The sequence below is a fragment of the Cryptomeria japonica genome, chromosome 2 (assembly GCF_030272615.1).
Source record: "Cryptomeria japonica chromosome 2, Sugi_1.0, whole genome shotgun sequence".
In the NCBI taxonomy this organism is placed as follows: domain Eukaryota; kingdom Viridiplantae; phylum Streptophyta; class Pinopsida; order Cupressales; family Cupressaceae; genus Cryptomeria; species Cryptomeria japonica.
The window spans coordinates 48,416,424-48,444,326 of record NC_081406.1 but is presented as its reverse complement, the minus strand read 5'-3'; the positions used below and the strand labels follow the sequence as shown (position 1 = coordinate 48,444,326).

The 27,903-nt window shown below is 40.6% G+C and overlaps 1 protein-coding gene across 2 annotated transcripts in view; it reads right to left on the bottom strand.

Moving 5' to 3' along the window:
• Positions 1 to 27,903, bottom strand: part of LOC131046202 (histone acetyltransferase of the MYST family 1) — a 167,767-nt gene that overhangs the window by 127,550 nt on the left and 12,314 nt on the right. For both annotated transcript variants that reach the window (XM_057979881.2, XM_057979880.2), the window contains exons 2-3: positions 20,425 to 20,542; positions 10,023 to 10,091 (exon numbers count right to left, since the gene is read on the bottom strand). In XM_057979881.2, the coding sequence (XP_057835864.1) occupies positions 10,023 to 10,091; positions 20,425 to 20,542 (187 nt within the window). The remainder of the gene's footprint in view (positions 1 to 10,022; positions 10,092 to 20,424; positions 20,543 to 27,903) is intronic.

The window sequence follows — 27,903 nt, the reverse complement described above, 5'->3', positions numbered from 1 at the left end:
ATCGTCTTTTTTTCCCCTCACAAGTTACATTCGGAAGTATATAAAGATACCGAGGGGGTGCGAGCGCCAACCGTCGCACCACAACGACCACCCCTCGGTTGCCAACTAACGAAGACAATTACAACTTAATTAACTAGTTTTATTTTCATGTACAATATTGCCGCCAACATCATTCCCCCCAAAAGAAAAGAAGTCGTCTCCAAACGACTTAATACAAAATAGAGATGACATTAAACAGAACTGCTAACGCCAGTCGAGCCCGGAACTTATACACCTGCTACGTCCTCGCCTGAAAACCCTTTTCCGCTACCATCCGATGCTCAAGTGAGGATTTCACCATTAGTGCTTCCTTTGACATCACAATCCTCCTGTGCCTAAACCAAACTTGTCTGCAAAACATGCTTTTCGGTCTCAGCCTCCACCAACTGCTACTCAAATGACACTGTCTCCCTAGCCAATTTGTCCTCGATAGCCACCGACGTTGCCCTCTCGGCATCCAACTCCTGGGTACGCTGAGCTAAGTCTCACGCTACTACTGCCTCCAACCTGGTGGTCAGCTCCTCCCAAGCCCTCTATGCATCCACCAAGGCAACCTCACGTCCAGCCAAGACATACTCCGAGTTCCTCAAAGCGTACCATTCATGCCTGGAGGTGGCCACAACCCTCTATCACAAAGGCTACGAGACACCTCAAATCCTCCATCACACTCCCCAAAGGATGATAACTGAGCTGCATAACTCTCTGGTGTCGTATGACTTCGCGTGTCAGCAATGCCTTCCCTCAGACTCTATTTGTTCGCAACCTCCAAATCCGTCTCCCTCTACGGCTTATGGCTTCCCCGCCAATGCTTAGCTGCAGGCTTCTTTCTCACAGTACGGACAACCACAACACTTACCGTGACATCTCTAATGCCCTTCGCCCAACTCCAACAAGTGTATTGTAGCTCAAAAATAAACTAGGGGTCTGGGGCAGCATTGCTCCAGACTCCATCGAATGATTTTAAATCTGGTCGTCGTTTTTTGTTTTTTTTCTTCTTCCTGTAATGTCCCTGATGGTCCCCCGGCCTTACAACCTCCCCGTACGGTCAACAACGGCACTGGCACCTCCAATCGTACAGCCACCTTCCCGTGCGGTCAACACCCCTCCACCGTAGGGCTGTGTTTGTTTGTGCGGGGGCTGCGTTTATGTCTCCGCGCTCCGCGCCTTTATTCCTTGCGGCAGCGGTGGTTTCCACCGCACGGTGGTGCTACCGTACGATGGTTCCACCGCCGGTGTTGCCACCGCACGGTGGTGCTACCGTATGATGTTGCCACCGCCGATGTTGCCACCGCACGGTGGTTCCTCCGCCGATGTTGCCACCACACGGTGGTTCCTCCGCCGATGTTGCCACCGCACGGTGGTGCTACCGTACGGTGGTCCCACCGCCAGTGTTGCCACCGCACGGTGGTGCTACCGTACGGTGGTTCCACCATGGCTTTCTTCTCTTTTTTTTTCCTTTTTTTTTATTTTTTATTTTTTTAATTTTTTTTTCAAGTCGTACGTACCCGTAAAAGGCCATAAAAATTTTATTTATTTTTTTATTTTTTTCAATTTCCTAATTTAGTTGTCTAGAGAGTCTTCGGCTTAGGTCCCTTGTCTCTGGGATCGCCCTTCATCCTTCTCGATTTTCCTCGCCCAAGAGTCTCCCGCGTTGGTCCCATGCCTCTCAAGTCGCCTGCCCAGCCTCTCGAGTCCCCTTCCATCCTCTCGAGTCCCCCTCCGGCCTCTCAAGTCCCCTTCCATCCTCTCGGGTCCCCCTCCGGCCTCTCGGGTGTCCTTTGGGCCTCTCGGGTCCCCTGCGCGCTTCGCGTGGTAGGGTTTCAATTTGGATCCGTTGGTGGCAAGTCTATTTTCAATGGCCATCCGAAGACCTAGAACCACAAATTCTACAGGGACCACGGTCTCCTTCCCATACATAAGAAGAAGAAGAATAATAAAGATTTTGAAAGCTGCGACCTTCCACACAGGGTTCCAATCGTTGCCGACACAATTGATCTTCGGATTATCTATGTCACCAAGGTTTGGGGCGTCTCCCTTCCAATATTCTATGTATTCTGGCAGGTACACCTCCTCTGTTACTTGCTCTGGTTCCTCTACTTCGAGCCTGTAGCTCTGGAACATTTCATAATCCTCCATCTGCCAGTGGAAGAGCCCGTTCAATGACCCTGTCTCATCCTCGGAGCACTCTCCTAGTTTGAAAATCCCTTCGTCGTTGGGCTCCCTGCAGCCTTGTCCTTCGTTCCTCAGGTTGCCTTCTCCTTCGCCCTCTAATTCCGAAGATGATGCCAATTCCTCACTAACCAACTATGTCCCGAGGTCTATGATAAACTTCCTTCCTCCATTCTCCATAGACAGAGTGTTCTTCTTCCAATTGTGGGTGGCCTTGGCTGCCACCAGCCAGCCTCTCCCTAAGATCGCATCATACCCTTTTTTCTTTAGTGGGATTACCACGAAGTCCAGTATGAAGGGTTGCGTCCCGATGGTAACTTGTTGGCCCATCAATGTCCCGATGGGTTTGATTCCATGTTGATCTGCTCCAAGCATATTGAATGTAGATGGCCACAACGTCGACTTCCCCAGCTTTTGCCAGGTTTCTTCTGGAAGAACATTCGCTCCTGATCCACCATTGACGATGGTATCGGTTAGAATGGTGCCAAGGATACCCATCTCCACAATGGTCGGGTTCCTTCCAGTGTTAACTACTAGCAGCATGGGGTCTATTGCAGACCCCCCAGGAACATCTATGCGGTGGTTGGTATTGGTGTGTGGTTGGGAGAGATTATTCAGCAACGTCGTTCGTAATTGAGGCATCGTCTGGAGGAGGTCGTGTACCTTCATAGGCACCTCCAGTTTTAATTTTAAAATTTGATTTAGTATAGCATCCTCCGCCTCCGGTCGGCTGGAAGTACTCGCCGTACCCTTCGCCTTCACCCTTTCTCGTATCTCTTTCTCAATTTCTTCCCGTGCTTCCCATGCCCTTCGCTTCTCCATCTTCAGGTCTGGGCACATTGCGTGTCTGGCTTGGGCGTGGGTTACGGCCAGCACTTCCTCTTCTTTGGTTTCCTCGACATTAAGCAAGTAGACGTTGGACTTCGGGCAGGTGGTGTCTTCGTGGTCTCCCGGCTTGCACCATTTGCACAAATATTGTGTGGCCTCTCCCTTCGGGCAGTCTCGAGCGAAGTGCCCCCACTGGCTGCACGCTCTGCATTGTACCATCGGTCGACCTTTGGAGTCATATTGGATCTGGCTCCTTGTGTTGTTATTGTTGTTAATGTTGTTTTGTCCTCCCCACCGGTTATCTCGGTAGCCTCCTGAGGTTGCATTGTTGTTCGCTTGTTGGCCCGTACCCGCTGGTGCGGACGTTGTGGCCTGCTCCGTGAACAACAGCTAGTTCATTTGCATATTCCAGGTTTTCATGTTGTATGGGCACTCCTTGGTGGAGCGTCCCATCACTTGGCAAATCTCGCAGAATGCCTTCTTCGAGCAAGTACCCTTTGTGTGCCCCTCCTCTTTGCACTCAATGCACCATATGTCCCCTTCGGTCCGACCGGTACTTCTCATTGTTTTGAATTCCCTCCTCATTCACTCCATGTCTTTCTGGAGCGCTTGCACCCGTTTGCCAGCCTCGCTGTCACTACTGCTTTCCTATGACAAGTCATCCCCCTCGGACGAGCTATCCTTCTTCTTCTTTTTCTTCGATGTCTTGGTCTCACTCTCGAGATCCATCGCTCTATTGTATGCGTCTTCGTACGATGTAGGTGGAATGATTTTCATCTTCTTTCGGAGGGAATGCTTTAGTCCCTCCACGAACCATCGCTTTTTCAACCCATCTGCTAGTTGACTCTCCATTTTTCCCAATAGTTCCTTCAGCCGCCGACTGTAGGCTCGGACAGTCTCATTCTTGTTCTGCTTCGTTCCACAGATCTCCGCAACTATTTTGTTGTCATCTCTCAGGAGGCGGAACTCTATCCCAAACTCCTTCAGGTCGAGCCATGTGCCAACTTTGGCCTTGTCCATATCTAAGTACCAGTCTATGGCCACTCCTCTCAAGGTTGCTGGGAATTGTGTTACCCATTCTTGGTCGGTAACACCGTTCGCTAACCATATGGTTTCGCACGTTCGACAATGGCGGACGGGATCTTCCTTCCCGTCGCCATTGAACTTCAGCAGTTTATGTTTACTCCCCATCGATGGGGGTCGTCTTCCTGGAGGTGGTTGTGGCTGTGTCTGGGCCCTTGCGCCGCTCCCTCCGGTGTCGGTGGTGTGTCCTGCGTGGGTGACTGGAGGTACGGTGTTTTGCCTGCCGAGTGTGGCACCTACCGTACGATTATCCTCCCCTTCGTTGTCACCCGCGCCCACTCCTGGCTCCCTTTGGTGATCCTCACTTTGTGGTGTAAGGGATAAGTTTCTGAACCGATCCCAAGTCTTTTCGACTAGATCTCTCCTTAACTTTGTTTCCTCCAGAAACACTTTGTGGCTCCGCACGCTACGGTGTTCTGGCGACGCGTAGAAATTTCTGTCGGCTTCTACACCCTCCATGACACCTCCTTGGTTCCCCTCGGGCCACCCTTCGGTAGGTCGTCCTTCGGCAAGTTGCCTCAGCCTCCGTCTACGTTCTACTTGCTGCTCCAAAATCAAGGCCCTCTGCGCGGCCTCCCACTCGTCCATTTTTGCTTTTTTATTTCTATCTTTATTTAATATATTGGGCATAAATCACTTCCGTACATAGCAAGCACACGCCATGTACAAAAAAAAAATTTATTATTTTTCCTTTCAGCCACAATTTATCTCAACATTGTGTCGGGATTATTACAGGGTTCAATTTCCCCTTCGCCTCTTGCCATCACGCTCTGCTTCCCACGATGATTGTTCCGTTTGCGTGTCGTCGGCCTCTGGGTTAATCTCACCGACAGGTAGGCCCATCATGTCCATGCGCCATCCGCGTCTTCCGTTCCCGAGTACATCTAGGCAACAGCGCCAAATGTTTACCCTCTCGGGTGAATAACTTAAAGCACACAGATAAAACACATAATGCAGAATAATAATGCCATAGGTATCAGATATAATATAAGAGATGTTATTCCCTTCCTAATCGTTTTTTTTCCCCTCACAAGTTACATTCGGAAGTATATAAAAATACCAAGGGGGTGCGAAGTATATAAAAATACCAAGGGGGTGCGAGCGCCAACCGTCGCACCGCAACGACCACCCCTCAGTTGCCAACTAACCAAGACAATTAAAACTTAATTAACTAGTTTTATTTTCATGTACAATATTGCCGCCAACAAAGTGTTAAGATCTGACAATGGAGGTGAATACACCTCAAGTAGTTTCAATGACTTCTGTGTAGAGACAGGAATTAAGAGAGAGTTTTGCGTTCCCTACAATCCTCAACAAAATGGTGTGGTTGAACGAAAGAATAGGGCCATTGTTAAAGCAGCTAAAGCAATGATTCATGGTCAGGACCTGCAGACCTTCTTATGGGCCGAAGCATCCAAAACTGCAGTATACATTTAGAACAGATGCCCTCACCGTGTCTTGAAGAACATGATTCCTGAAAAAGCCTTCACTGAAGTCAAACCGGATATCAGCCACCTAAGGATTTTTGGAAGTCCTGTCTATATTCATGTGCCAAAGGAAAAGAGAACTAAGCTAGAGCCATCCGAGAAAAAACGTATCCTTGTTGGATACAGTGAATCCTCCAAAGCATTTCGTATCTACATTTCAAGACAAAGGTATATTGAGGTAAGTAGAGATGTTACGTTTGAAAAAACTATTGCTTTTAAGAAATCTAAAGGTTCCCTTGTCAATGATGATAGAGAAGTTAATGATAATCAAAACATGGATATTGATACTAACCCTGAGATTCAAAGGGAATCTATTGAACCTCTCGAACCTATTAAGCATGGTGATCCTCCTGAGCCTCTGGATGCAATTGACGGACCTAGAGATATTGCAGTTAGAAGAAAATGCCACTTTGGTTTAGGAGCACAATTCAAGAAGCAGAAAAGTTTGCAGCTCCCAGTGGTACTTTCAGAGAAAGTAGGAGACCTCAAAAGTTCTCCAACTATGTTGCAATGATGTGCAACATCATTGGGACTGAACCATCCAACATAGAAGAAGCTATGAACCAGCAAGCATGGAAACTAGCTATGGACGAAGAGTACCAATCCATCATCAAAAATGATGTCTGGGATATTGTGCCTAGACCTAAAGGTAAGTCTGTTGTTTCTTCTAAATGGTTGTTTAAAATTAAACATGTTGTTGATGGTAGTATAGAAAAATATAAAGCTAGATTTGTAGCTCATGTTTTTTCTCAAAAGGAAGGCATAGATTATGAAAAAACATTTGCTCCTGTTGCTAGATATACTTCTATTAGAACTATCATAGCCATTGCTGCAGCTAAGGGTTGGAAGTTACATCAGATGGATGTAAAGACTGCCTTCCTTAATGGTGTCATTGAGGAAGAAGTCTATATTGAGCAACCAGAAGGATATGAGATTCATAATAGAGAATCTCATGTATGCAAATTAAAGAAAGCTCTTTATGGCCTCAAGCAAGCTCATCGAGCTTGGTATGAAAGAATTGATAAGTACTTGGTTAGTTTAGGGTTTTGTAAGGATGGTGTTGATCTTGACCTTTACTTTAAAGTATTTAATGGTGAAATGTTAATTCTGGTTTTATATGTGGCTGATTTATTTCTAACTGGCGAAGATAGTCTCATCATTAGGTGTAAGAAAGAATTAGCTACTGAATTTGAAATGAAGGATCTAGGTCTAATGCATTACTTTCTAGGGTTAGAAGTGTGGCAACGACCTAATGAAATCATTCTAAGTCAAGAAAAATATACTGTTGATATTTTGAAACGATTTGGAATGTTGAATTGAAAATCTATGTCTACTCCTATGGAAACTAACTTGAAGAAATTGAGTTTATCTGTAGCTAACTCTGATTTTGCATAACATTCTGAGTACAGGCAGTTGATTGGATCATTGATGTATCTAGTTAACACTAGACCAGACATTTATTATGCAGTGAGTGCACTCAGCCAGTTTATGAACAAGCCAAAGCATGTTCACCTTGTTGCAGCCAAACATATTCTGAGATACTTACGTGGAACTGTTGGCTATGAGCTAAAGTATCCAATCAACACTACCGTTACCTTGGAAGGTTACTCAGATTCTGATTAGGCAGGAAGTGTTACCGATAGGAAGAGCACTTCAGGTATCTGCTTCAGTTTAGGTTCTGTTGTGATTTCCTAGGCTAGCAGAAAACAGTCCTCAGTAGCCTTGAGTACTGCAGAAGCTAAGCATATTGCATCGAGTGTTGCATCGAGAGAAGCAGTGTGGCTTTGAAAGCTTCTTGCTGGGTTGTTTGGACAACCTTGGGAACCCACAATTATTCATTGTGACAATCAGAGTTGCATTAAAATGTTTGCTAATCCAGTGTTTCATGACAGGTCCAAACATGTGGAAACTCATTATCACTATGTTCGTGATATGGTACAGAGGTGCCATTCAGCTGAAATATGTCAACACTGATGAGCAGATTGCAGATGTTCTCACCAAACCTCTAGCTCGAGTGAAGTTTGAATACTTCAGAGAGAGGCTTGCAGTTGTGGAGAACGCAGCCTTGATTGAGAGGGAGTCTCAATCTCAGTGATGCAATGCAAGGTGGAGTCACCCTCTGCGGGCAATGCAAGGTGGAGTCACCCTCTGCGGGCAATGCAAGGTGACATTGTGTCCTTCTCTAGGAGAAGGTTGAGGTGTAAGATCTCTTCCACCCTCTGCGGGCAATGCAAGGTGGATCCATCCTCTTCGGGCAATGCAAGATGGATGTCATGGAAGGTCCATGACGTGTTATGGTTACTTGGTATTATCCTCCCTAGCTAAGAGGGAGTGTTGAAATTAGTAGCTAGCTCGGATTATGCTAACCCAGATCGTCATACTTTAATATTGCTAAAAGCAATTAAAGTTTTATTACACACACTTAAACTCATAGAAGGCTGGCCCTTTTGGGCGTATAAGCATAATGTAACATGTTCTAAGGCAGGACCCAAATTGGGTGGTTAAGCAAACATAATGTAACGTGTAATGAGGCAGGACCTATTGATTGGTTAATTGTAAAGTATAAAATATGTAAGCAAGCCGACTTGCTAACTTGACACCTCAAGTCAAGCAATATAAACAAGTAAATTGTATGGCATTATTCACATTCATTCACACACAGTGAATTGTCCTCAATCAGCGAATTATCTCCTTCATTCAGCAGACTGTTCACTGAGTCAGCAAACAATAACTTAAGGATTGCGAACTAGTTTCCAGTGACAGAGATCTTCATTGGAAGGACAGAGAACATCATTGGAGGGACAGCGAACTGTTCTGGGCAGCGAACCTCATCCTAGGATCAGCAACCTTCATCTCAGTGACTGCAACTCTCCCTGTGGCAACATCCTATTGCAGATAAGTTCATCATTGCAGACATTACACTACTGTGCATAGTTTGCTGATTGCTTCTCATTGTAAAGATACACTTGATAAATTGCTTAATAAGATCTGAGAATTAATGCTGGGTTTTTCTCCAAGAGGGAGGTTTTCCCAGGGTAAACTGTGTTATGTATTCTTGCATTTCTTTATTTCTGAGTTCTGTTATATCTGATTGCTAAAATTAACAAATTTGTGGGGTTGGGTAGATACAAGTGGTCTCTGACAAGTCATTTGAACATTAAAGGTTCACAGAGGGAGGTATGTTGAATATTCTGAGGTTCCAAAATAGTTTGGCAGTTGAGTCATTGCAAATGAAACCAAAAGTTCTTATTGACTGGCTTAAAGGTTCTTATTGATCAGGACAGTATTTGTACGTAAGAGTGTTGAGAATTTTTTATATCTCAATGATGCACTTCAATTTCTTGCTAGACAAACTGATTTGCATTGATTTTACATATGCAGTTGCTTTAATATAAACCTTTTTCATTCACCTTTAACATTTGACATTGAAATATCAATTATCAGTGTTCTTCTGTTGAGAAAATCATTTTGTATATGTTGTACAAATTATGGTTGTTAATATTTTTTTATATATACACTAAAAGATATTTTATGACTATCTGGCCACACAAATAGCTGGGGCAAAAAAAATTCCACAAACTGCTGTACTCAAACCCTAAACACAAACCGGTAACTTAGATTCTTTGTTTCTTATTGCAACAACATCTGCAGCAATAGTATCTTCTGTGCGCAATGCCTTCTGCTGAGTCATCAGAAAATAATCTTCCTATTCATTTACGTTGACTTACTCTTGCTATCATAAATAGTTATACTTCAAAATTCCTTTGACCTAATTTCATTACATGTGGGTATTATTATCACTTCATTTTCCTTTCTCTCTCAACCTGCATTCTCTGCGGGAGTTTTTACTGTAATTAAAGGTTCATTAGCATGATCAAAAGATTCGTTTAAGTCTAACCTGCTTAATGATCTTACATGGGCCTGCATTCTTGGCAGTTAGGCCATGAGGTACACTTGGCTACGTTCCACTTCAAAGTTTATCCAGGAAAATTACCTGATTATCAGTTTCAACGGCACTCTTGGCTATGTTCTCCATTTTAAGTTTTTTAAAATTATTCTAGTTTATTGTGTAGTTGTGATGCCAATCAAGGAAATTATACAGACACAATGTCAGTGCACACAGCGTGTAAATTTCTTTGAAATTTATCATGATACCATATTGGAAAGTACAGACATAAACCTTCTAGAAGGTGTACTAGAATATTGCAGGGGCCTTCATGACACCATAGTTAGAAATCACACACAACAGATCTGAATTATGCTCATAGGTCTCCTAATTTATTATAAGGTGTCTATAAATGTTGCAAATTGGAGGTGTCAATTTACTTGAAAAGAAAATACAAAGTTATTTGTTTTTCTGAAGAAATTTATTAAAATTATAAAACCAAAAAATCAGTAAAAGATAAAGTTACTTACGATCCAAGTAATGAACGTAATATTCAATTCCAGCTCTGCTGTCTCGTCGATCCATAATCTCAGCTGAATCTGTAACAGTCGGAAAACATCTCATAAAGAAATCAAATATGCTTAAACTGTAATTTGAAAAAGAAAAACTTGGACCCACATATGTTACAAGTTTAATGCATATGCATATAATATGTCAGTACCAGTTTGAATACATTTCCACATGGCACATACTACCATTAAAAATCCAAGGCATCTCCAGACAAAACGATATTAGTGTAGTGAAATTCCTTTGACTAATACAACACATACAAAACTTCTCAAGTGAGATGAATAGTAATATGGAGTTACATTTTTATAGAGGATGAAAGAAAAGGAAAAAAATGCAATAAAGTCCACAGGCATAGCAGCTAAATATTGATTTTTAATGCACAACAGACCAAAAAGCATTTCTTATTCGTGATTTCTCCAGTTATCTCCAAACAATAATTACAAATACAAAAAACATAACTGCAAAAATGTGCTATGTATTTAGAATGCACACTGCACATATATTACAGGATAAAATTTAAAACCCCAGGATAAGCTGAATGACAAATGGGAAACATTTTCTGTCCAGCCAAAACTTTTCATGTACGCCATGGAAGACAGGTGTAGAGTAGATAAACTGAACACGAAGCGGGTAGAATGAAAGCCTGTCTGCACACCTTCCTATCTGTGAAATGCTGGCACGTACTTCTGCTAATGCTAATAATAATTACAACCTGGGTCATATTCTTGTAGTTTTTAGTGATGAAACATGCTGAAAGGGGGCCTACTTATTATTACACTCTGAGCCATAATGTTTTTAATTTTGATATATAAAAGCAGCAGAACCAGGGTGCTGGCCCTTTAAACAAAAACCCCTGAGGCAGCCAGTCAACAGACCAGAAGCAGCACACTAACAGCACATAGTAATCAAAAACAACCAGTAGCAAAGCTAAGCAGACAGCAGGGAGCTAGGCAAAGAGTTGGCCCCAATCTTCACAGAGGAACTTGTGAAGTTCCTTATGATTTCCTCCTTTAAAAAAAAAATGATTTCCTTCTTTGCCGCAATTTGCTGAACTCCTTTTCTTGCAGCATCCAGAGCGTGGTGGCCAATCTATGCATAAGGTTGGAACCGTATTTTAAAATGTTCACCATATTCTTATTTATTTCCATAACTTACTCTTTGAGAACTTCCGTTGTTGTAGTTTCGCACTTAGTGCAGGTGTGGGTATCTCCAAGCAAGTCCATCAGAGCTGTCTCTGTGCTGTCAGAGTCCTGCATATCGGTTCCCTTGCAGTGGTTGTCAATGGTATTTTCCGAGCTTTTCAGCCACAACCTCCTTGTTATCAATCTTCGGTCCGCCTGCAAGCCTATTAGACCTTCTAGGATGAGTACCAGTGACGTCCATCACCTCCTCTTCTCTGATGTCCTCCGCATTCTCACCCTTATGAGTAACGTTCTCAATAAGTTGAGTAGAGGCTTTCTTCAATTTCTTAGCAAGAGGCATTTCATGATTCCTTGACTGACCTCTTTTACCCAGATATTGAGGAGAAGGCTTGTTTTTAGGGTCATAGAGACCTTGAACCACCATGCTATGGCCAGTGGGGGGAGTTTTGGGGGTGGATTTACCACAGTGGGAGCTGGGAAGTCTACTGGTGCCATGAGGGGCATGCAGGGAGGAAGATTTACTGAGCAATTTAGTAGCAGAGGGGAGTCTTGGGTAGAGCCCGGATACTAGATGACCTTTTTTCCTTTGGAGCTACCCGGAGCATCCAAGATTGTAGCAACTGGAGGGTAGTCAGTATGCAGGGGGTGTCTTCAACAAAAACAACTTTGATTTGTTTTGGGGGACACAGAGCAAGATGGAATTGGTAGATGCAAAGGATTAGCCGCTAATGACGAGGGATGGAAAGTTTATCTAGGTTTTTTGAGGCCAATTCCATAGCATCCTTGATGGAGCTTTTCAAAGAGGTCAGGAGGTAAAAGGGAAAGCTAATCAGGGAGTTGTGAATACAATTAATGAGGAGAAAGTGATAAAAGTTAACAGTATTTAAACCTCCCTTTTCAAGTGTGAAAAATTTCATGAGCATTAAGAATACCTTGTCATATGCCTTTGGTAACTCCTTTTTGTCGAACCCATCATGGAGCTTGATGGTGTTTTTGCCGCCTTTGAAAAATAGAGACAAACTTTCATTATCAGCCACTTTACTATGTTTTTTCCATTTCCTTCCTCTGGTGTTCATCCCTATTACTTGTGCAATGACTTCATCATCAATTTCAAAAGAAATTCCTCCAACACTCACCCTCCAATTATCCCAGGAGTAGGCAAATTGAATGGATAATAGACTTTCATCATGCCCTTTAAGGCATTCCAAGAAAGGGAACACCCCTCCTTCGCTACATATATGCCAAACAATGACATCCACACTGAATTCCTCCTCAGAGGATCTAAGCTCAATTCTAACTTTGTCTCCTCCCACTCTTAACCAGTAAGCCAACAAATACTACGAAAGACTTAGCAAACCCCAAGCAATACTTGGAATTAGAACACAAGAAAGTCAAGAACATTTGAAAAGACAACCAGAAGGAGATTAATAAATTGAGATGTGTGTCGTAGTAATCCTTGCGCCAATAGTACAAATCATGAAATGGGGGTGAAAATCCTTGCACCAACCATCAAAATCAACACATCATTGAGAAATAAGGCTTTTCCTAATGAAAGATCGTTAATAGCAAGAATCTAGATAGGGATATAGGGAGTAAAAGGGTCGCAAGGATGAGTCGACTTGTGTAATGAAGCCCAAATCTGATTGAGCACCATGTTGTCGAGACAAGTATAGGAAGACCATGTCAATCAGCAACAAGGTCCACTGTGCAACACGATGTTGCATCCTAGTTAGCATGACATAACTCCAAGCTTGAGACGGTATACAAGTCATATACTAACCGAGCCAGCATTCAAAAAACAACAGATGTAGATTTAAAATGGGCCAGCCCCAACCACTCCTAGACACCAGAAAACTAATGAAGAGGGAAAGGTGCCAAACATCCCAACCTCCAACATCGTTAAAAGGGGAGGAATTGCCACTCTGAAGAAAGGAGTCCCTTGATATGTTCAAGGAAGCATGTGAAGCTTCGTCAGCACCTTAAAAGACCTTGATCCATTCCCAAGCTAGCCATAGCATCTACAACCCTGTACCTTCTTTGTAAGTGTGCTTTAGCTCAAACAGGTCCAAGCCCAAGAGGAGTTTCTAGAGGTCATTAATAATGTCATCCAAAGCCCAACCCAGGTGGATAGAACCTTTAACCACATCAATGATAAATTTGGAGTCCCCTTCAATGACAAGTTCTAAAACCAATGGAAAGGGCAATCTTGACACCCTTGTGTAGGGGCATACCCTACACAAAATTATTAGTGTTAACACCAAGGCCTCCCGCATAACCAACCATAACTACCCGCGAAGGAGATCTCAACATCCCCCACACACATGCAATGCCCGGATTACCTTTGGTCACACCATCAAAATTAAGCTTGCACCAACTAACACGGGGTGACAACCTTTTAGTATTCAGGCAAGAAATCTTTTACGTGTTATTAACCTTATAAAAGGTCTCAAGTAAGCCCCATTGTGAAGCTATGTTATCTTCACAAGTGAAGCAAAGGGGGGGGGGGGGGGAAATTTGGGTAAGATTAATGACAAACAAAGATGTTTTCCCGTAGGAGCTTAGAAAAGGCCAAGAAAACCTCCTCCAAGATTTTTTCTTTGTCCCTAAAGATCCGATTATTTCTATCCTTCTACAAACTCCAACACAGGTGTCGAGGGAGGGGGTGATGGAAGGGACTTACCCAATCATCCATTAAGGTAGACAACACATTGTTCGTGGACCATCTAATCTCGAGATTCTACAACACAAACACCAAATTTTGTGAGAAAGGAGCAATGTAACAAAATGTGGGGGATCATTTCTTCATTCATTCTACAAAGGGCACATCTATTCAATAACCGAATGCCATGAATGAGAGATTGTCCTACGTTACAATTTTGTTATGCATAGTTGTCCACCCAAAAAAGTTAATTTGGGGGAGAAGTTGATTGTTCCAGAGTCCTCCAGATAGCACTATAATTGTCACCATTTATCAGCATATTATGAGCAGATTTGACAGAAAAATTTCCCTTATGACACTTGGGCCAAAAAGAAGCGATCCACGTCAGGAAATAGAGGGAACCTAATCCTTTGAAGATCTTGTTGGAGCAACGAATCTTTTTTGTAATATCCCCTTTTGGGATTGCCCTAAATCTTGCCCTTGTAAATATCAAAGTTTGCTAATTTTCACCCTTATTAATTCTGATATTAGATATTGACCCATTGAATTTCTTGTCTTCTTTGATCTTATGAATGATTCCTCCAATTCCCCCTTCTCAATTGAATTAATCTCTTCTTTATATCTTCATTTGTGGGAAGTCACACCTCTTTATAAGAAATGAGTCATCACTCTTCATTGCTGCTCTTTGACAATAATAAATTATTCTCCAAATTGATCTCCCTTGGATGTCCTCCTCAATTGAGACTTTCTCTTTTTTATATCCTCAAATGTGAGGGAGAGGTCACACCTCTTCATCATGTATGCCCTTTGAGATGCAAGAGCACCAGTCTAGTTCTTACCAGTTGAGCAGTTTTCAGTGGAATTGCTTGGAGATCGTGGCATTTATTCGTGTTTGAGTGTCTAGCGTTGTGGTTTTGGGTTTATTCCCTTGTGTTTGCAGTCTTTGTCATGTTCGAGTTTCATGGCATTTGGATTTAATCCCGGTGAGTTATCGATTCCAGTATTGGCCCGGTTGATATGTTCTTACTGGTTACTCTGGCAGCGTGTTGAGCGAAGTTGGATCGGGTTACGGTTGATCTCCGTGACTTGCGGATCGTTGATTTATGTTCCTTGTGTCATGTCTGATGCTCCTGGAGGACCACGCATTGTTTTATGCATTTTGGAAGTTGTTCTTAGTGATTTGAGCCGACATGTTACCGTTGCACGTTTCATGAACCGGTTGGTCTTTGGGCCGACTTGATTAAGCTGTTATTATTTGCGAACGGTATAAATGGAAGTTTGCGAATCATTTAAGAAGACAGAAGATAGAAGATCGAAGACAGAGTTTAGAGATCGAGCGAAGATGTAGATCCGGCAAGATTCTGATCCGGTGGATTGAGGCCGAAAGGCTGAGGTCCGGATTAGGTAGAACTGGCAGACTGTTTCCAGAGGCCGATCTGATATGTGGATGATCTACGGATCTTGTAATTGTGTTGTAAGCATTGTTTGTATCCTGGACTGCGATCCAGCATGTGGCATGTGTAATTCTTCAGACTGTAATAAGATTTATTCATACTGTTTACCGGTTATGTATTCTGTCTTGTTAGCGGTTGTTCTTTCTGCTATTTCTGGCATTGTGTTATCGGCTACTGGTATATCTTGCATGTTTTTTGTGTTAGGTTGCAAGGATGGGCTGTCCTTCATTGGATCTCCCTACCTTGACTGCATCACTTTGGCAAAAGACGCCCTTTCACTAGTAGTACCCTTTGAAAGAGTGCAACTCTTCATTATTTATGCCCTTTGAAAGGGACAGAACCTTTCAAGAGCAGCACATCTAAAGATTCTTCCAAGAACTGTCATGCAATAGGTAGTCTAAAGCCAAAATGGCCAAAGAAATGTACAGCCAAGTCATGAAGATCCTTATAAGTTGGGTGCACAATGAGGGGTTGGTCAATCAACCTGTTGTCTTCTTAGAAACGAATGCGATGGCCATTACCAAACTTTCATTTGAGGCCCAAGGAGATCGAACTACGACTTTTGAGAATGTTGTTCCAAATATAAGAGTTACACGAGAAGCCTACTTTAGAAAGAACCTTGTGAAAACTGGTATGATTCAGATATTTAGCAATCATAATAGTACAACAATCTTTGTTGTTTAGCATTAGGTTCCAACCTAGTTTTGACATTAGGGCTCTATTTAGGTGGACTCTCCTAATTCTTAGTCCACCCTATTTTCTTGGGAAACGGACTTTATCCCAACTTGCCAAAGCCAATCTTTTCCCTTCCTCAGTGTCAGACCACGAGAAGTTCTTGAAGTTTTTCAATTTTTTCAATGTAGATAGGGATTTTGAAAAGAGAGAGGAAGTAGAGTGGGGTACCTTCAAGAGAGGCTGCAAGGAGTTGTAGTTTACCTGAGTTACTCAGGAGTTTGCTTTTGCAACCGGCCAGTTTCTTTCAGAGGGGCTCCACAACAGAGTTCCAAAAGGAGGAGGAAACACCTTTAACAATGAGGGGGAGCCCCAAGTAAACTCTATTGAAGTGGCTAAAATCGTATTGCTACAACTCTATCCCGTCAACGCAGAATAGAATGTTCTCGATGAGTATCCTATCCTATCTTGTATAAGGAAGCCCTAATGTTGTTTTTTATTGATCAAAGGGGGCAACCTCAAGGTTCCAAATGTCAGTTCTTGACTACGGGATAGCTCAACGGTTGATGTGTTTTGTTGGGAGCACAAGGGGCCTTACGTTTGCGACAAGTTGGCCTGCATCTGACTCTCAAACTGGAAAAAAAAGGAAAGGAGAAGGGTTTAGGAGACCTAAAATTAACAAGACTGGTGTGTGAGTAGACGGATACAACATAGCCAATCCCTGCTTGGCTAGAATAACTCACAACCTCACAAGAACGATGCAATCTTCGAGGGGACTTCGAAGATTTTCAGATTGCAGGTGCATACCTAAGCACCCAATTCTGGCACAGCTCAGACGGACACTTGCAATTGAACTAAACACAATTTTAAAGGCTCAGACTAACCATACAAAGGGATACACAATCAGCATATCCCCAATGGTATGAACCCGAATCCATCAAATACCTGCACACCAGAAAGAATCTATCTAAACCTGCTGAAGGAAACCATGCAAACAAAATAAAACCAAGATGATAAACATCAAATCAACGTCCATATATTGATTTCAGCTGCTATTACAACAATTTTTGTAGCATGTCTATGCTACTCCTAATCTGAAAACTGTCTAACTCTAAGAAAATCTAACCCTCTACAAAAACTCTAACCATCTAACTCTAAAAATCTAACTAGAATCTAACCAAACTCTAAAAAATCTAACCCTCTACAAAAATTCTAACTGTCTAACTCTAAGAAAATCTAACCCTCTACAAAAACTCTAACCATCCTGCCTTTTATAGATTTTACAATTAGAATCGATGGCCAGGATTGACTACACCCAAGGGCCCTGATCTGCCTTCTAGAACTTGGCAACTTTAACCCATGCCCATTTAATCCTCAGTTATCCTTCCAACCACTTTCTCAACTACCGACAATTGTTTGGCTTTAATTCACGTCAATCCAGTAGTTGGAAATAACTGACCTGTGTCCCCTCATTTTGAATTCATTAGGTAGGACCCACAGGCAGTCATGTACAATATATTTCAGCATTTAAACTGATTTTCCGGAATTACTTCCAGCCTTGCATTTCTAACTTTGCACATTTTAGTGTTCTTTCATTTTTGGTCTTGAAGATAGACTTCGACTTTGTCGTCCAATGGTGGCGCGCATCTCCATGCTTCATTGCTTCGACCTTGTGCTCCGCAGCACGTTCTTCATTAGCAGCGCCTGGCTGTCGTTTTGATCCCGCCCTTCTGCATCTTCGCCTCTCGGTGTTGATTGTGATCAAGGCTTCACTTTGCGCTTCAGGTTGTCATCAATCTGCAAATAGTGAATTTCAACCCGAATTAATCATTTTGAAAAATTAAATAAATTAATTTAACAAAAATTAAATCTATTTAAGTAATGTCGAGCTTTGCTTTATACGTCCAATTCGGGTCCTTGGAGAAGAAATTTCGGCTTCGGGGAGACAACGTGAACATTTGAGTGACTCAGCCTTTGAAGAAGATTTCGTTCTAAGTTTAAAAAGGAGCCTTTTAAATTTTCGGCCCTTTGGATCATTTTGAGAGACTTTTGTTAAAAACGCTCTTTAGAATTTTGGGCCTTCAGGTCGAAATGTGAGATTTTGGACCTAATTGGTGAAATGCACGAATTTGAACTTTATGCCTTATGCCTTTCACATGATTCGGCCTTTTGAGGCCTTTTGTGAGATTTTGTTTTTGATTTCTCTCTTTTAAGTGCCCCTTTTATCAAACTTCGGCCTTTTGCACGAATTTGGTTTGAAACGCCCTTTGAAGACTTTCAGGCTACTTAGATGAATTGTGCGATTTTGTTTCTTAGCCAATTCTGGCCTGGAAGCCGACTTTACAAACTTAAGGTATTTTCGGCTAAAAAGATCCATTTGTAAGTTCAAACTTTGTTCTATTTTTCGGCCTAAAAGACCAAATTTGCAAGCTTGTTCTTTATTTCAGCTTATTAACCCAATTCTAAACCTTTTGAGTTGTTTTTGGCCAAATTAGACCTTTTGCGCGTTTTCGAGTTTCCAACTTTATTCCCGGCTTAAATGCTTACTCTACAAGCTTGTGTTGCTTTGAAAATTTCGGCCCCTAAGCCGATTTCGCGCGACTTCGTTTTGTCCTCTAAGTTCATCGGCCAAATGAGACGTTTTTGGAAGGTCGGGGTTGAGTCGACTTTATATTGCAAACCCCCAACATTTGCCAACATCGATCCTTTATTTCGTACTCAGCTTTAATCGCGCAATTCTCGGGGATATTGAAGGTATTGTGCGATTTTTGAGTTCACAGGCAACTTCGGGCTCAACTCAGAATGATCAATTTTGGAGTTTAGAGCCTCTCGACCTAAAAACATTACTTTGCGAGTTTACACTTTTGTAATTTTCGGCTTGCAAGCCGATTTTGCAAGGTTCTGATTTCACTTTATATTTCGGCCTACCAAACCAATTTGAGAATTTTGTCTAATATTTTTGGCTTTTAGAACGATTTTAGCTTTGGTGTTTTTACTTCTCACTTTTCGGCATATTTGGCTAATACAGAGACATTATGCTCGGTATTAACCTCGCGCATTTCAGAGAAAATGTGCGATTTTAGAGACACACTCCTCGTCATTCACCCTAGGCCAACTCAAGATATTTCCAGCGTCTAGGGTCAAAACGTGAACTCTTGCTTTCTTTTGACATTCCTTTGGCACTGTGAATACTTGCACGATTTCAGATGACTGCGACGTCGGGTTTTAGAAGGCTCAGAACACACATCAATTGACCAAAAATAGAAAGTTGTCCAAATTGACCCAAATCAATTGCAAATTTGCAATCTTCGTCCCTTGGGCCCTCTAAGCACATTGAGGGTGCCAAGACTCTGTTCTGACCATGGCTTGCTCAAACTAACTCTAACTCCTCATTGCAAAAAGACTGGTGATTTGCAATTGTGACACCAAGGCAAAACCCCAGAAAGCAAAAACAGGGGATTCCCCATTTGCAATGGGGCAATGTGTGAAAAGGTCACAACAAGACTCTATATACTATGGTTCAAAAATTAACAAATAAGTGAGTGATATTGGATGAGACGTTGATAGCCAATAGGCCATCAATGAAGCACATCACAAAAAGGCATGCTAACACAAGCAGAACCTAGAAACTAGGACATCAGGAAAGAAGAGTGGAAATTGTAGAGCATAAAAGAATGCATAGAACAATCAAGCCCATAATTGTCTACATGAGACAAAGAGTGCTGGATAATGATCAATATTATATTTATATGATAAAATATAAATGAAAATATGTTAAAACCAGCAGCCCAAAAAAAAGGGCTACAAGGTGGTAATTTTGTGTTTCTTGTACTCCAATACTCACACCCTTCATTTTTCTATAGAATGAAATGTTGGAAATATAGTTAGCAGCAAGGAGTTATCCAGACAACAATTTGTTAATGGCATTACATAAACACTAACACCTGCAATGACTGTACATAAATAAAGTGCTTAGATAAGTTCCCTAAAAAAATATCATTGTAAGATAAGAATAATATAATCCAATAAAAAAAAAGATAAGAATAATACCAAATGGGTCCCAGGTCTATAAAAATAGAATAATGAATAACTGCAAAATGTTTAAACAGTGATCTTAATTTAATGACATACGATATAGTATATACATTACCCCATTTTGAGAGACAAGAGTACATTGCAAAATAAGAATAATACCAAATGGGTCCAATGTCTATAAAAATAGAATCATCGATCATGTATAACTGCAAAATGTTTAAATGCTGAAAAATAAAAACTTATTTAATGACATACGATATACATTACCCCATTTTGAGAGACAAGAATACATTGCAAAATAAGAATGATACCAAATGGGTCCAATGTCTATAAAAATAGAATCATGTATAACTGCAAAATGTTTAAACGCTGAAAAATAAAAACTTATTTAATGACATACGATATATATTATCCCATTTTGAGAGACAGAGTACATTGCACCCAACATCATATTTCATTCTTGTGCCGTTATCTTCTCCCAAAAGATTATAATCCTTCTGCACATGCAACCCATCATCCTGCAACCATAGAAAGACTACTGATTAAAAATGAACAATAAATTATAAAGAATAAGATTGTAGGAGACTAAAACTGAACCCACCCAACCGAACAAATGCAAATCAGCATTAGAAAAACACTATGTTTGGATGTCATTAAATCATCTGGAGTACAGACCACACATACCCACTGACACACATATCACACCAGTAACAGAGTCCATCTCCCATCCATTCAACCATCCACATATGCAATCCCTTTACCATCAGTTAACCATGCTTACAAACATCCCCTTGCTTTCTTGCATAATCCTCCATAAACTTTTATTATATATTAAATTGATATTCAGTACTATTAATATATTCATCAGTGCAATAAATAATGGATTGTGCATCAATTATTTGTCACTGAGATGAACTACAGAAAGTGTACATGTGTATTATTTTCTACTAATATATCCATCTGGATTTGTAGTCTCTCCAAGTTCCAACGTTTACTGGAAACTTACAGGTACTTAAACAAACCTACTTGAATCAAACTTCAAGTTGAAAGAGGTAGACTTTAATTTAGTGTTGGAGTTAGTGTATTCAAGTTATTGTTATGAAAAAAGTACTATAGTTGCCCAAAACAAAGATAAAACAACAAAGAACGGCAACCACAAAACAAATGACATAGAGATTTGTAAACTGGAAATTTCAATGTGGAGAAAACCAGCCGGAAATGGCAAAGTTTAGTTTAATCTCCTTCCTTTTGCCAAGCCAGTTACAAAGAGCTCAATTAGAACATACAATATTATAAAGCAATCCTTCTGCTATACTCACTTAGCTTCTTCCTGCACCAACCAACTCTACTCCTTAGACGAACTAGAATTCGCTAAATTCTCTCTCTTGTTTTATAACTATGCTTATGCCTTACAAATAGAGATTTTGGAGGCATGCACTAAGGAACCTATCAATGGCAAAGAACTAGAGACACCATTTCTTGTCATTGTGTTGTCTCCTTGTTTGAAACAAGCAGAAATGCCACACATATCAGAAGGAGCTGTCATCATAGGAGAAGTGTGTGCAAATTGAATAGAACAAACGATACTAACCTGGAGCATTCCTTTGACCATGCAGTCAAACTCAATTTATTGTACACAAAGGTATGGATAGGTCCTGATATTGGGTCAATGCCAACCCAGAATGAGTTGACCAGCATGATCGTGATCCCTCATTGGAAGTATGCACTTGGGAATATGTCAACACCCTAGAGTGTTTGTCAATAATAGATTGGAGATACAGTGGTGGTGGTGAACATAGACACTGAGCCTTTAATAGAAACAATCATACCATGGATCAGAAAGATCCCTTACTGAACAATTTTGTCATCTCATAGGAACTCCCAATTTCTAGAGGCTTTATCTGCAACCTGAAAAGGTCAAATGTTTTGCCTTCTGAAAGGAACTTCATGAAAAGCTCCTGGAAGTTCATCTCTATTGTCCCTAGAGTAGTGAACAATTAGACTCACAATATCACATCTGCTCATCCCATGAAAATGGCAAGCATAACAAATAATCGCCCATAGCTATTTTAATGCTATGGCATTTGCCTGAACAATTGGCAGTACTAGCATCTACTATCATGACTTAAAATGCAGGATCTGGACATACAATGAAATTCATGCACAATTCAGTTTGTATTTTATAAAGTTATGAGTATTGCTAGAATCAATTAAAATTGTCACCCTTTGCTTCATCAAAAATCTTCTGACTTTGAGGGTTTGTAGCATGATGATACATGCTACAATTAAATGGTTGTTTGCAGCTCAGCTAATACTTCCTCCTGTACATCACAAGTTTTTAAATCCTCCTCTACTTGTCTGATACTCCTTCAATGTAGAATAACCTTTTTTCTACACACTTAAACATCCTTTGCTGTCTTTGATGTCACAATTTAAGCACAGTAGTTTGACCCTTTTCTATTCTATTCATTGAGGTATCAATCTAGTTGGTCCAGAAATAGAAGATGTCGGAGTGCCAGTCCTTAAAACCAGTGAATAACTGCGTCCTGATAACTATATGCCATTCCTCATGTCCTATGCACAACATCCCTCAAATGGGGATTATAAAGCCTTAATTGATGTTAAATGTAATACCTTTAATCTTATAAAAACGAGTGCAACTTTTGGTTTGACTCAAGGTTTAAAACTGATAACTATAATGAATAATCCTTGACCATATCTCTTTGTAGAAGCTTGGCCAACTCTGAGTTCTTCTACAAAACCAATCCATGTGATCATAGATTTCATTATCTGTTCGCACAACCAAACATACCATAAGAAATTCTCAAGTTCCAAACAAAGAGATGCAAATGTTACCTTTTCTTGGAATGGTATTTGGTTCAACTCGAAAAATGCTACATATAACATGTCCATGTCATCAAATCATAGCCATTGAATTTGTTATATCAAGTTCGGAAACAAACCTCCTAGAGCCTGAATGAAATATCGAACCCATTACTACTAAAAACAGGATTAATCCTTCAATGAAGCAGCAATTATCTTCCAAGCGAAGTTCATTTGTCCTAATGTAGCATTGGTGTTCTCTATTTGTTGAGACAGGATATGTTGTCATCTATTCATCACTAACTCTCCTTGGTTATTATTATGTCTCTAACAGATTCATGTTCTCCATCTTCTATTGAAGCTCATTCACAGATTGATCTATAGAATTTACACGATCCTCCTAACAATGGATCACCTATACCTCTAAATCGGTATCCTCCTTGGAAGGGCTCTTCCCTAGTGTTGTAACAGACTTACACTTGCCTCACCTAAAATGGGCCCCCAGGGTGGTTGGGCATCAAAATAGACTTTTTAGCCACTTATTCTGCTTGCGTTGCTGACGAATCTAATGACTGCTATGCTGTATACATGTGCAAGGTAAAATACAATCCCAGAAATGGTGTTGGTGACCACACACTGTTGAGATCACATCTCTTAGACAAACCCAACAATCACTATACTGCACCATGTGAGAAAACCTAAATCTAGACTTTCTAAACCTAGCCTGTTTGGTGCAACTAAAAACCCTTAATTCCTCCTTGAACGAAAAGTTTTCAATTTGGTCTTGGAAACATATAGTGGAAAGGAATTTGTAGCAAATGCCTAACTGAACAACAATAAATTTGAAACAAAGAATGCACACAACTAACAAATTTACCCAAACTATTGAACTCTCTCACAATGAAGATAGATAACACCATGGAATCTTTGCCCAAATTGAAGTTTTGACACCGGTTGTATTGAAATTACTCTATCACAAGAGTAAAACAACAACAAATATTGTGACCTCGCACAATAGCAAGGGTAGAAAAAACAAAATGATCAATGCAGCCTTCTTAAAGGGAGTTACCACTGTAGATAATGCTGTCGTACTTCACCTTGGGGGTCGTACTTGTGGTGGAAGGAATCATTTTAATATTTGGGAATGTTTGAATAGCTGCTGATTGGTGCTAGGGGTTAGCTTCAGGTCAGCACTTTCTTTTTGTTTTTATCAGCACTTTTTTTTTGTTTTTAACATTTAAATTTAGCTACAGCATGTAATTTTTGTACATCTTATTTTTGTATAAAATATACAAAATATTGTAGAGAAATTCTATGTGACAATAGTGTGCAACAATTCTTTGTGTAAATTAAGTGTTGACAATATGCAAGTCTGGGTATTCTTTGTGTAAATTAAGTGTTGACAATATGTAAGACTGGGGATTTATTGCTATGAAAATTATTTACAATACCCTTCCAAAACAAATGAAAACAGACTCAAAACAGCTGGTATGCATACTATTTGACGAAATGCCTATGCACTAAAACATTAGAAAATTGCCAAAAATTGGTTTTAAATATTGGTCCAGCTAACTACAATGGTATCAGAGCAAAGTATCCTGCCAGCCTGTGGGAATTTGAGACACTTTTTGTCAGCAGAATTTTCTTATGCAGCCAGGGAGTTCTCAAAGATATTGTTTTAGAAGAAAACCCAACAATCCACCAGTGAAACCGGAGATGGAAGAGGAAGTTTCTACTGCAAATTTGTTCAATGAAGGAGCTAAAAGTAATATGGGGGCAAAAGAGACAACAACGAGGGTAGTACCATGAAAATTTTGAATGATCTTGCAAGGAGGCAACAGTAGTTAGTACAACTGATGACACAGATGATGCAGAACATAAATGCAAATCAAAATGATGGACATAATAATGGCAACCAAAACAATGGAGGAAAAATGGCGAGGTTAGTAACACAAATATACCTATTAATACCATTCCAAAGCTACTCGTGGACCAAATTCTAGACCGTTGATGCTGACATTTTTGCCAAATAATGCTACAACAAAGGAAACCAACAAGCTGCAGAAGAAGGTTTCCGTTTTATAGATTAGTTACATGAGGCATTACATGGTGAGTTCCATGTTGATATGTCTCTACAGGAGTTTTGTCAACTCTAGTTAAGGAACAGACCTAGGAGAGACAAGAGCCCTAATAGCCATGATTTACAGAAGAAGTTGGGAAAGCTCTCCAATTCCATGTTTGATAGCTCCAGCAAATTCACTGCTAGATCATGGGTTCAAAAATTGGACACCTCCTCATTGAACCCTATGTTCAAAAATGAGGCTATCAAGTACACTACCTTGCATCTGGATGGTGAGGCTCATGAATGGTGGTATCACAGATTAGTGACTCGGATATAATTTAATTAATTCCTATGCAAAGTTCAGCCAGAGGCTTATAGACAAATTTAATAAGAAAGATCCAAAGCCACACTTCAGGGAGTTGGCAGTTGGCACAATTGAAGCAAAGTGGTACCATTGATGCATACATTGTAGACTTCAACAGGCTTGCTGTTATGGTTCCAGATGTATCAAAGAGGAGATCAACTGTGTTCTTCATTCACTTGTAATCAGAACCTCTCTAGGGTTGGGTTAAGGCTAATGATCCTGCCTCCCTTCAAGATGCTATTAAGAGGGCTACAAACATGGAATTCTCTACTCCAAAGGCAAAATTTCAGTCTAAGTTTCCTCCATCTAAGAAAGATGAGAGACCTTTCAAGGAGGAGTGTCCTAAAAAGCCAAGCTTGTCAAATGAGGCCGAGAATGAGTTAAGGAGAAAGAAGTTATGCCTTTCCTATAAGGAACCATGGGAGCCAGGTCATAGGTGCCTACGAAAAGGCAAAGTTCATTACATAGAGGTGGTTTTTGATAGCGAGGAGGAAGAAGTTGGTAATGGGTCAAGCAATGATTAGAGTGACTCAAAGAAGGAATAAATCAATTCAAAGGAGCACTCTTCAAGGGGAGTGAAAGAAGGTACCCTTTCTACACTCTCGAATACTCCCAAGTACAACTCTTTCAGAGTTAGAAGAAGTGTCCTAAATGGGCAACGAGTTACAATCCTAGTAAACAATGGGGCAACTCACAACTTTAGAGATGAGACTTTGGTAGCTAAGAGGAGATTGCAGGTAGAGGACTTCAAAGGCTTCCCCAATCGAGCATTGTCTTGGGTAATTATACAATGACAAATGATTTTTATGTGGTCGGTTTTGGGGAGAGCAATGTTGTTTCGGGAGTTCATTGAGCGAGTATTCTCAGAACTTTCAAACCATAGAGCTAAAATTTAGAGTTGATGGGAAGAAAGTTGTTCTTCGTAGCATGTCAAATAGTGCACCCAAGATCATTCCAGCAAAGAGGATGGAAAGCATTTTTCGACATGGCGATGTTGCTTGGGCAACCTAATGCTTCATTTCTTCTAAGGATCCTTCGAATAAAAGGAAGACAAACCATTTAGATATTCAATCTATTCTAGATAAGCACAGTGTTGTTTTCAAGGGTATTCCTCCAAATAGGCCACCAAAGAGAGAATTTGAGCATGTGATTGAACTTGAGGGGGGAGCTAAGCTAGTAATTACTACTCCTTAATGTCATCCTACGAGGCACAAAGATGAGATAAAATAAGCCATCCAAGAGCTGCTAGACATGGGGCACATTAAGCCTAGCTCGAGTCCTTTCACTTCTTTTGTGGTGCCATTCAAGAAGGATGGGACAATGAGGACGTGCATTGACTACCAAACACTCAACAAGAAGACAGTTAAGAACAAGTATTTGATTCCCAAGATCAACAAACTCATTAACAAACTTCATGAGGCAATCTACTTCTTTAAGATTGATCTTCAATCTGGATATCATGAAATTAGAATATAGGAGGGCATACACAAGACAGCTTTCAGATGCCACTATGGACATTATGAATTTCTAGTTATGCCATTTGGTTTGATTAATGCTCTTCCTACTATCCAATCCTCCATGAACCATGTGTTAAATAGGTAAATGTGAAAGTTTGTGCTAGTGTTCTTGTCAAGAAGACCACCTTTAGCACATCGACGAGGTATTGGGTATCATGCAAGCTCAATCTTTGTTTGCTAAGGCATCTAGGTGTGATTTGGTATGACAAGGTGCTCTATCTAGGTCATATGTAATTAATGCTAATGGAGTTAAGGTGAATCAAGGGAAGATTTAGGCTATTCTCGATTGGCCCCTACTAAGAATGTGTCAAACTTAAGAGATTTCCTTGGATTGTGTAGTCTTTACAAGAGATTCATTAAGGGGTTTTCTCAACTCACCACACCTGTCACAGACATGAAGAAAAAGGAATCATTCTCTTGGTCAACTTCAGCATAGTAGGTGTTTGACCATCTTGAAGAGGTAATGAGCACTTATCCTATTTTGGCTCTTCTTGATTTCTCACAAACTTAGGTGCACTTAAGTAAAATAAGCACCCTATAGCCTATGAGAACAAGAAACTCAAGGATGTTGAAAGACACTATTCCACCTATGATAAGGAAATGCTTGCAATCATGCACACCTTGGCCGAATTTAGATAGTATCTAGTTGGTGGGAAGTTTGTGGTAAGTATTGATCACAACAGTTTGAAATACTTCCTCAGGAAAAAGGACATAAATGAGAGGCAATAAAAGTGGAAAAGTGGGTAAGGAAGTTTCATGCTTATGATTTTGATATTAAATATATAAAAGGGAAGTAATATGTAGTAGGAAATAGCTTATCTAGGAAACCCACTTTGTGTGCTATGTCTAAGATTTCAGCAGATTGGAAGTCTCATCTTTTAATTGAGTACTCTAAGAACACTTTTGCATGTGAAAATATGGATGGGGATATTCAGGATGATCTATAAAAGGCAATTGATGACATCATCTATTAGAAAGACAATTTATTTGGCTCCTAAATTAAAAATGAAGGAAAAGATTCTCAAGGTTTATTTGTTTGATATAGAAAATAGATAGACAAATCTAGCTAGTAATTTAACCAGAACCAACCTTCCTTCCACAAAACATTGGAAT